At 36.5% G+C, this 10,624-nt stretch overlaps 1 protein-coding gene across 3 annotated transcripts; it reads right to left on the bottom strand.

The window, feature by feature from the left end:
* Positions 1–1,863: 1,863 nt before the first annotated feature.
* LOC110799645 (uncharacterized) lies at positions 1,864–5,021 on the bottom strand. Of its 3 annotated transcripts, XR_008928148.1 has the most exons (5): positions 4,628–5,021; positions 3,980–4,144; positions 2,230–3,888; positions 2,032–2,147; positions 1,864–1,991 (listed from the first exon to the last, which is right to left on the bottom strand). XR_008928148.1 is itself a non-coding variant. In XM_022004929.2 (4 exons), the coding sequence occupies exons 1-4, from the start codon at positions 4,757–4,759 to the stop codon at positions 2,082–2,084; spliced, it is 2,022 nt and encodes a 673-aa protein (XP_021860621.1). In that variant the 5' UTR covers positions 4,760–5,021; the 3' UTR covers positions 1,864–2,081. The 3 variants fall into 3 exon arrangements, 2 of the variants coding, with proteins under 2 accessions (XP_021860621.1, XP_021860622.1); XM_022004929.2 differs by having other exon boundaries at positions 1,864–2,147; XM_022004930.2 differs by having other exon boundaries at positions 1,864–2,147; positions 3,980–4,132; positions 4,628–4,990.
* Positions 5,022–10,624: the final 5,603 nt, after the last annotated feature.

Genomic DNA, 10,624 nt, shown 5'->3' with positions numbered 1-10,624 from the left:
AAGAGATACACTTGCCATTTTTAGTAACTTATCAACCCCACCATCTAATTAAATAATACATCTAATATACCCTATCAGTCTATCACCCACCATCCTATTAAACAAATAATTTCATAAACCCACCCCACCCTCCACCCACCAAAATGACATGGTCCCCACATGTTTAATTATTAAAATATCTATCCAACCCCACTTGCTTTATTATTTTATTTCATTCAATTATTCTTCTTAATACCCGTGCCCGGCCAAGTGTATCTCTTAAAAAAATACGGAGTGAGTATATAAGAGTTAATGTATTTCTTGTATTTTTTGATAGCTAACTCTTATTAAGAGTGATGATGAGGTGTATGAAGTGAGATACTAAGAGGGGGCAAATAAGAGCTACCACTACAATTGATGCTCATTCTTAATTTGCCCCCTCTTAGTCTCTCTCCTTATACACCTCATCACTATCTCTTAACAAGAGTTAGCTACCAAAAACACCATGAAATAGACTACCTCTTAAACACTACCTCTTATATAACTTTTTAATACAAAAAGCAATCAAAATATACCACATTCTTCCACATCACCCTCTTATTTAGAGGATTTATGTCTCAATCAATCTCTAAATAAGAGGTAGTTAAGAGTTGGCTCTTATTTATTAAGAGTTGGCTCTTATTTATTAAGAGCTACCTTTTAGATTTTCTATCTCCTTCGGAGGGGGTTAAGAGGGAGCTATAATTGATGCTCTTACTTTTATAATTTTAGCCCAAATACTTTTATAGTTTTAGGGACGTTATTTTTATTTACTTTTATAACTATCGAATGACATTAAAATTATCTGAAATAATAATATTGTTTTGATATGTGTTGGTTAAAAAACTGAAAACAAATATTATTGACATAGAAAATTGTTTTTTTTATAGAATATTGTTTTGATGTGTGTTACGTTGTTTTTATAAAAAAAAAATAGCGGAAAGTTAACGGGAAGGCATCGAACCGCGCCACCTTATAAAATGAATTTTCTCATGAATAAACACTTTACCACTGATCCATGTGGGCACGCATGGAATAATGGTTGCACTTTTATTAATTTAGCTAAATTCGTTGACTGGGCTGCATACAAAATCTCTCTTAATGCGAAAGCGTCACACCATCAATTATTGGTGTGGCGCACAGGCGTCCATAAACACTAGTATTTCATAAGTTAACTAGACTCATTAACATCCCTAGTCAAGATGTTTAACTCGAGAAAAAATGGCTAAAAGTCTGGGGAATTTGAATGCTTAATTTATTCAAATACGAAAATCTCAATTTTCATGCATTCTCACGCTAATAAGAAAAAAAGCTAACCAGAAATTTTGATTATGTAGAAAGAGATACTCCGCATTTAATTTGTGGCACTCATAATTGCAACGAACACAAATTAAATCTACAATCTACAATCTACAATCTACAATCTACAATAATGTATGAGATGGTCCTGCTGATATAGTTTGAAAAAACAGATGGTCCTGCTGATAAGTGGATAACTTTGTCTTTTGCTTTTTATCAGACAAAGAAATCCAGTTAATCCCATGTTTCAACTGGAGCCCAGATCAGCTTGCGGAAGCTACTAATCCTAACTGGCATTGATGCGTGCTGTTCAAGGGTGTGACTGTGTTCATACTTCATGTGGTGACTTGCTAAATGAGCCCTATCTATATATTGTCACCAAGTTTGGCTGGCTAAGTGGTTGTTGGTTCATCATGGGATCACCAATTTGGCTAAGATTTGGTTGTCTCGGATCAGACATCCCTATGGACCATTTGCGGGGATCAGACATCCCTATGGAGAGTATGGACCATCTCAAAATATTAGCTTTAAATGTAGAAAATAAAATAACTTAGGTTTGAGTAAATTATTGCAAAATCATTGTTTATCATTATATAACAGATGATGTTCGTACAAAGGACCAATGTTTGAGATGATCCGTCTCATACGACAGATGCACCAATGTATACCAATGTTTGAGATGATCCATCTCATATGACAGATGCTAACCAATGTGCATTTGTACAATCTATAGTGTTTGCTGATACTGGTGGTAGTTCGTTCAATCAAACGAGACTCTGCTCATGGGCTGCCGCTTGTTTCTCCTCCTCTTCTGCTTTAAGCCAAGCAGCCTGCAACAGCAAACATTTAATATAATTATTTACAAGTAACAGAAGATTAATGCAAATTCTGAAATGGCACAAAAACACTTGCCTTATCTCGTTCCAGTCTAGAGACATGTGGCCGTATGGAATGGCTTAAGCCAATGCCTCCCCATGTATCTAGCAACTCTCTCTCCCTGGCTTCACGCCGAGACTTAGAATATGTGTACCTATCTTCAGCTTGTTCTAGTGCTGCAGACTTTTCTCTCTCGAGCCTTGACTTGTGTTTGATGAGTATTTGATCCAAACCACCACCACTTGGTTCCTTTAGTGGTTCTGTAACTTTTTTCTTCACTTCTTTAGATCCAAACTCCATTTTCTCCTTCTCTAACTTGGATACATGCTTTACAAGAATTTTATCCAAACTCTCACTCTCTCCTTCATTGTGTTTTTTGTAACTTTCTGTGTTCGAGTTAATGTTCTCTTTCTGACTTTGCGATGACAATATACTCGACTTCCCTGTTCCTGAAGTGATATGGAAATCGTTTTGTCTCCATTTCTTTGCCTCTTGAACCTCCTTTTCAAGTCTAGATACGTGCTTGATCAATATCTGGTCCAAGCTCGGAACTTCTGCAACTTCTTGTTTGAGTTGCCTGCATTTTCCATCTTTCAGAGTTCTTCGTGATTCCAGGTCTGATAACTTCTGACTTTTCTTTGCTTCTTCCATCTCTTTCTCAAATTTCGATGAATTCTTAACCAGTACGCTTCCCAGGTCCGGTACAGTGTCAACAGAAAATCGTTTATCATCTATGTTACCATTGCTGACTTGAGGATTGTTGAGCTTTCCATCACCATCTCTTTTGGACTCGGCTTTTCTAGCGTTCTTAGCTTCTTGCACTTCCTTCTCAAGCTTTGTCATTTTTTTGACCAGGAACTTTTCTAAACTGGGCAACTCTGGCTCTACTTGTTTTTGCCTTGCGCCTCTATTCATTAAGTAATTCATATCAGTGGCAGCATTTTTATCCTCCATTCTATGACTTCCAGTATCAGCTAAAGCAGCATTTAGACCACAAGTTGCAACTATTGTAGCCAGAGAAGCCAACTCCTCCTCTTTCAGGCATTTAAGCCTTTCAAGCATCATTAGAACAAGTTTTGTCCCACTGAATTTCTGAGGACTTAGCTTCTTCCGATTCCTCCTTTGCGAGCTAGAGCCATTCTCAAGAGATATTGTTTCAAACTCTGCCCCGGTATCATACTCCGATGACAGGTTCTGAGTATCAGGATTTTCACTTATTTTCCTCAACAAGTCCTTGAATTCATCTTTATTGAAAGAAGTAGAATGTGCTAGTCTGGTGAATGCAGTTTTAACAGCAGCTGCAACTTGTTTGTCCACTTCAAAACCTGTTTCAAATGACGCTCTGACTGTGTGAGTGGTGGATCCTTTACCAGTAGCAGAGGATATCTGTATCTCGAAACGTTTCAAAGGACGATCAGGTGTGTCATACATGGTAACTCCTTTAGCTGTTGCAGCTTCAAATGCATCAGCCACCTCTTTCTCTGCTATTTGAAGCAGTGCATCTGCTTCTTTGTGTGAAATCCTGGCTGCTTGAAGTATCCGACACCAGGATGCTTCAATCATAGCAGCTTTCCGCGCCTCCATTACTTTGCATGCAGCCTCTCTGGCAGCCCTTTTCTCTCGTTCTACACGACAGTAGTGAGGATTTGAATGACCCAATGTCTCATCAAGAGTAGTGTTCATGCCACCAGCTTCCTGAAATGCAAAACTTATGTCCTCAATCAGCACACTAGTTATTCATTCTTATTTCTTTCCACCAAAAGGAAAACTAACCAATTGAAATTACCTGTAGTAGTTTAATTTTACGCTTCATGTAGGAGTCACCCTTTATGCGAGGAAACCAATTAAGAGGAGAGGTTTTGCGATGTAATGGCTTCTTAATTTGAGATGAGACTCGATTAATCGCACTTACTCCTAAAGGAGGGCTATCTTTATCTTTCTGTGATTTATTCTACATAGTAAACCAACAGAGATCATTAACAACAGATCAACAGATTAACTTCATTAATTCATGCTCCACATAAGAAACTATGCAATTTGTTATTACCAATATCACACAAAGATAAGCATATTCATGATCAATTTCTCAAGATCCATTACTATTCCTATAGCCACCCGCTCAATCCGGAATTAATTATCACGGGGCACGATAATGCGACAAGTACTTCCGGAGAGCGTAAATTCAAATAACCAACAACGATTTATCTACGGAAATCAATTCATTTTTCAATTGTACTCCAGTAATCACAAATGAGCATGATCTTCTACTACAAAAAAGTTCTACAAAATCAATTATTTAACAGATAAACCCCAATTAATATAAACCCTAGATGTCAAAATTTTCCATCAATTGCCCAGAATTCCCCGCAAATTATACAGTATCTTATCAAATTAAAGAAAAATAAAGACCAAAGTAAAGTAAAAAGAAGTATACCCTTCCAAGCTTGGTAATGGAGGAGAGAGACTCGCTGGAATTATTACTACTGAGCGATTCTGCACAAGAATTTGTGTTTTGCTTCTCATCACACAAAGAAATGCAACCCAAATCCAAGCACCCTAAATCCATTTAATCCGTTCTTCAAATAAAATCGACAGACTTCCTTAGCAATTGCAAAAGGTAGAAAATTTCGACGATTTCTGATGGGATTTTCAGTGAATTTTCCAAGAATTTTGATGGATTTTTCAATACGCTTTTCAATAAAATATGATGATCTATGTGTTTTTTCTATCAATGAATCAAAATCGTAAATTGTAGAAGTTGTTTATGAATATTCTGGGGGTGTTAGAGGGAAAGAGAAAGTATCCGTTACGAAATAAGGAGTGAGGGTTTTACGCCATCTAACGGTCGAATTCCATTTTTGTGCCCGTTGACATTAATCCGCTGTTACTCGGGTGCTTGGTATTTTGCTATGCAAGTCATTCCGTTGATGCCAAGTGTATGGTAGGTGTTTTACAGGAAATTTTAATGATTGCATATTTCTATTTTTATTTTATAAGGAAATTATTGAGGATTATATCCTTTTTTATATTTTATTATACTTTTATTAACTTGTCAAATTTGGTTAAGTGAAAATAATAATTAATATTCCTTCAAAAATAATAATAATTAATCTAGGTTTAGAAATAAATCATTTCAAACCAAAACATATAATTTTTCCATTTTCTAAAGAAGAGACCTAATAACACCAGTCATAAGTTAGTCAGTCCAGTGACGTAAGTCTAAAATTATAAAATCCATCCTAAGTTTATTAATTTTTTGAAAATCTGCAAGATCATTAGTATTTTGTACTATTGTTTTTTTTTTAAAACAATTCTCTTGTTACTCAAATATTTTTTACAAATTGGTAAAATATTTTTTTTGAATACCGCACGGGATATAATCTAGTTTCTATTATTAGCCACACCAATCGCAGCTTGAGAGTTACAATGCAAGAAAAACGGGGAATAGCTTTCCCCCCCACAATGGGATATCGACAAGAAAACTCCTTAGCCAATTCGCGATCTTGACCTGCCAATTCAAGAGCAATGAATTCATATTCTATGGTTTGTTTTGAGGACTTCCATGAAATAGCACCTCCACCTAACATAAACACATAACCACTAGTAGAAACAACTTCATCATTACCGGACACTCAATTCACATCACAATAACCTTCCAAAACATTACTAAAGCGATTAACTTGCAAACATACCTCCGTAGTACCCCTTAGGTACCTAAGCAATCAATGAAGCAAATTCCAATGTTCACTACTATGATTATGAGTATATCTACCTAGTCTACTTACCGCATAGGCGATGTCGGGTTGTGCGCAATTCATTAAAAACACCACACTCCCTATTACCTTAGCATATTGCTCTTGAGATACACTTAGACCCTTATTCTTTGTAAGCTTTACACTTGGATTATAAGGGGTCTTACATGGCTCCACATCATAGCAATCGAACTTCTTCAAGATTTTCACCACATAATGAGATTGAGTCATTGAGAACCCATCCTTGGATTTGATCAATCGGATACTAAGGACCACATCGGCTTCACCTAAGTCCTTCATTTCAAACTTAGTAGACATAAAATCTTTAGTGTAATTCACAACCTCAAGGTTAGTGCCCATAATAAGCATGTCATCAACATAGAGACAAATAATAACACAAGAGGAATACAACACTTTAAAATAAACACAAGATTTTGAAGAATAGGTTACAAAGCCATCACTCATAAGGGTACTATCAATTTTTTATGCCACTGCTTAGGAGCTTGTTTCAAATCAGACAAAGCTAGACTTTTTGAGCCTACACACCTTATGCTCTTGACCCATAACCACAAAACCTTCCGGTTGAGTCTTATAAATTTACTCATCAAGATCACTATTAAGAAAAGCCGTTTTAACATCCATTTGATGGCCCACTAAGTCATGAATTTCCGCTAAAGCAACCAAAGTCCTAATGGTGACAATCTTAGTCGCGGTTGAGTAGGTGTAAAAAAAAAAGTCAATTTCCTCTTCCAAGTGAAATCTCTAATAACAACTCTAACCTTAAAATTATCAATAGAGCCAACCGTCGGGTTTCTTCTTCTTAGTAAAGATCCATTTACTGAAGGAAACAATGCCCTTGGTCCAAGTATGCATTAAATGCTAAGTCTAATAAATGCGGTTCAGTATTAATTAATTAATTATGCAAGATTAATAATTCAGTGACATCAAGTGAGCTGAATGCCTAGCTAGAGGCCGCTTCAGTTCAAGTGGAATTAATAATATTAATCCATAGCTTACTCTTGACTGAACCCGTAGGGTCACACAAATAGTACGTGAATAGATCAAGTATTTAAGCGAATTAAATACTCCATTTATGAATATTCGGAATCGACGGATCTCGGTTCCAGTGGGAGCTGAAGTCGTCAAAAGGCAAAATATGAATACTCCGGAAACGATGATATTGGCGGAAACGGAAATATGGATCGTAACGGAAATATAAATATTATCCAAGTCGTAGATGTTGCCGGAAACGGAAACATGGTACGTAGCGGAAAATATTATTGGAAATATTGCCGGAATCGGAAATATTGCCGGAAACGGAAATATTACCTGAATCGGAAATATTGTCGGAATCGGAAATAAATTCCGGAATCGGAAATATTAAATATTTGTTCGAATCGGGAATAAATTCCGGAATCGGAAATATTAAATATTGTTCGAACCGGAAATGAATTCCGGAATCAGAAAATGAATTGGAAGCGCGACGTACGAAATAATCACCGGACGAGCTTGCTAGACGCAAGGCCCAGCACGAAGCCAGACCCGCGCCCAGCGAATCCCGCGCAACGAGCAAGCAAGGGCAGCAGGCCCAACCGAGCAAGGCAGGCCCAGCCGAGCACGAAGCAAGGCAGGCCCGGCCGAGCCAAGCAAGCAAGGCCAGCAGCAGCGCCCAAAGCTGGGCCGCGTGCTGCCAGTGCTGCTTGGGCCGAGCCGCGCACAGCGCCCCTCGTGGGCTGCGTGTGTGTGTGCTTGTGCAATGCTACGGATCCTTGATCGTTTAGGATTGCTCGATTAATTGTTTTCCTAATTCTACAAGAATTAGATGTTTGATTAAACACTAAATTCTAATGGATTAATTTAACTAGAATTCTAATCGCATTAGTAAATTAAATCATAGTGGAAATCTAAGTCCGATATTTCTTCCCTATAAATAGGTGATTCATAATCACAATTTATATACAACAATCAATAAGTATTCATATAGTTTAAGTTTAAACTTACTTAATAATTTGCTAAAAATAATTAAGCTTTCGAATAACATAAAACCTTAGATAATATTCTAGTTAATTGAATCTAAGGCGGATCAGAACGTGCTGTGGACTATCTAAGGAGGGACGACATTTGGAGTCCTAAACTTGTTCTTGTTCGGTTCGGGAGCAACTAGGGAAGGCACGCATCACATGTTTGTATCATAAATTATGCTAATTGACTGTGCGACAATTAATTTGGATTCCTGGCTTTATGGTTTTTCCGCATGAAATATATGTTTTATGTTTGTCATAACCTAACAGTGGTATCACGAGCCTCTAATTAATTCCATAATCAATTATAGTTAACATGGTTAAATTTTATAAATTTGCAATGAATTAAAGGGGTGATTAATTTCGTTGTATGTAATTAATTGCAAATTCGCACGATTATTTAATTATATGTTCGCAGGATTTTCAGCAGTTTTGTCAATAATGGTCGGAATCGTATAATTTTATAGTGAATTTCGCATGTAAACGACGTTTTAAAATTTTGACAAAAATCAAGATTTCTCGCCGAACCCAGAATTCCCAAATTCAAATCCTAACTATGACTTTTCGGAGGTTTTAGTTTTTCGAACGCAAAATTTATAATTTTTATGATGTTAAATTAAATATTTGCGAATCTTGTGTGTAAATCTTGAATCTATGATTGACCTACTGTATATGTTTAACAATTTTAAAACATAATCTTGTTAATTATACAACCTAATTTGTAATTGTAATTAATTTGTTGAAATTCGAATAATTTAGAATTTGATTTTATTTTCATAATTAATTAAGCAATTTAATTAGGATCCTATGATTAAAAACCACCATAAAATTTGTTAAAATTGAAAAGTTTTAAAATTTTATGACCTTGATTTGAATCCATGAAAATAAATATAATCGGAAATTAATTTGAATAATAAATTTTCGATTTTTCGCCTAAATTTACAAAATTAATATGAGCTATTAATTTGTCAATAAATTTAAATTATACTTCGTAAAAGTTTTAATTTTTATGAAAAGCGTTTACGAATCTTGCACGCACGAAGCAACGGAAGCTAAGTGTTACCCTTAAGGGGTGTTGCATAGTGCGGGCATGCGACGACGAGCAAGGGAGCTCGTCGCCCATGCGGTACGATGCAGCGAGCAAGGCATGGCACACGCGCGCGGGGGGCTGCCCTGCTGTGTGGTGTGTGCTGTGTGCACGTGGGCGAGAAGCAAGACGAAGGCATCGAGCACCCGAGGCCGCGCGCGCGGGCAGTTAGCGCTGGCTCGCCCAGCGAGCGTTGCCCCTCCCCAGCAAGGGAGCCTGCTGCGCGTAGGCGTGGCTTGCTCGTCTTGCTGCGTGCTACGCGTGGTTGCTCGTGCTTGTGCTACGACCAATGCGAGTGGCAGGCCATGGGCGCTGCATTCGTGCACGCGGCCCATGGGCGCTGCTACTACAAGGCCTCGAAGAGGCATGGGCGCAAGCCTATGGCTTTGTCTTGGCCCGTTGGTTCGTTTTAATTTTTCGGTTGAAAACGATTTTAATTAAATGAAATTTCGTAATTTAACTTTTTCTCGGGAATCAATTTTGAATAATTTAGTTATTATAAATTTATTTATACTAATTATTTTAAATAATATTTTATACGAGCTTTAAGTTTTAATTAAATTTGTAAGTTTCTGGTTGGACTAGGAAATACAATTTTATGTTTAAAATTTGTAAAGCATGTAAATTTCTTGGTTTTAGTGGGAGCTTTCAGTCATTAAACTCTTGATTAGGTCTACATTCCTTTAAGGTTAAAACAACTCGATTAGAATTAATAAGGATTGAATAATTTGTAGATTATTGGAAACCTTGATTAATAGCTGCAAATATTTATGTGATGCATAATATGTTCTACTAACTTTCTATGTGGGCCATTCATTGATAAATGAATGGGTGAATATATATTGTTAATGTACTGTTTTGCAGGTTATGGAAAATAACTAGTATGGCCCAAATATGATAGAAAATATGATCGGCGTACCATTAATTTGAATGTAAAATTGGTCTAATGCACCAAAGTTTTTAATTTTAAATATGGTCTGCGTACCATCAAATAGTTGTAATTAGTTTCAATTATAGCTTAGCTTATTTGAAGAAAATGGCGTCTCCCATGGTGAAATTCAAGACGGAGTTTCCAATCCATTTTCAAGACGGAGTTTGAAGCTGAAGCTTCAAGATGAAGTCGGGCCATACTAGTTATATCTTATGCATGCTTTAAGTTATTTATTGCTTTAAATATGTCTTAATTATGCATGAGATTATGGCTTGATTATGTTGCATAATTAAGGATTTTAGTTCACTTAAAATCTAACCAACATAGTAAGAGCCTTAAGTTCCAAACTTTAAAAATTGAGTTAAAAGGTGCCATGCCAAAATAACACTTACTTGGATAACCTTTACATCAATCTTAGTAATAGTTTTCCGCCTTAACGAGGTGTTACTTATGGATCCTAAAGGGGTAAGGTACACAAATAATTGTGAGTACATATTAGTTTTGGTGAAACTCAACGATATAAGTAAGGAGTCCTTTTATGTCGTGGAAAATGGGATAGGTTTACCTAATAAGTTCTTAGACGTACCTATCAACCAAGAGTAGTTTCTAGACTATTAGCAAGGGATTTGCTTACCTAAAA

This window comes from Spinacia oleracea, chromosome 2, assembly GCF_020520425.1.
Source record: "Spinacia oleracea cultivar Varoflay chromosome 2, BTI_SOV_V1, whole genome shotgun sequence".
NCBI classification, from domain to species: Eukaryota; Viridiplantae; Streptophyta; class Magnoliopsida; order Caryophyllales; family Amaranthaceae; genus Spinacia; species Spinacia oleracea.
The sequence above is the reverse complement of the archived record's forward strand: the minus strand, read 5'-3'. Positions and strand labels throughout refer to the sequence as shown.

What these genes read in the sequence shown, in the direction of transcription:
- LOC110799645 (XM_022004929.2), bottom strand. Translation starts at nt 4,759, where the DNA reads ATGGATTTAGGGTGCTTGGATTTGGGTTGCATTTCTTTGTGTGATGAG. An exon ending in CCATTACCAAGCTTGGAAGG is followed by an intron (nt 4,145 to 4,627) that starts GTATACTTCTTT and finishes TTTACTATGTAG; the next exon opens with AATAAATCACAGAAAGATAA. An exon ending in GTAAAATTAAACTACTACAG is followed by an intron (nt 3,889 to 3,979) that starts GTAATTTCAATT and finishes TTTGCATTTCAG; the next exon opens with GAAGCTGGTGGCATGAACAC.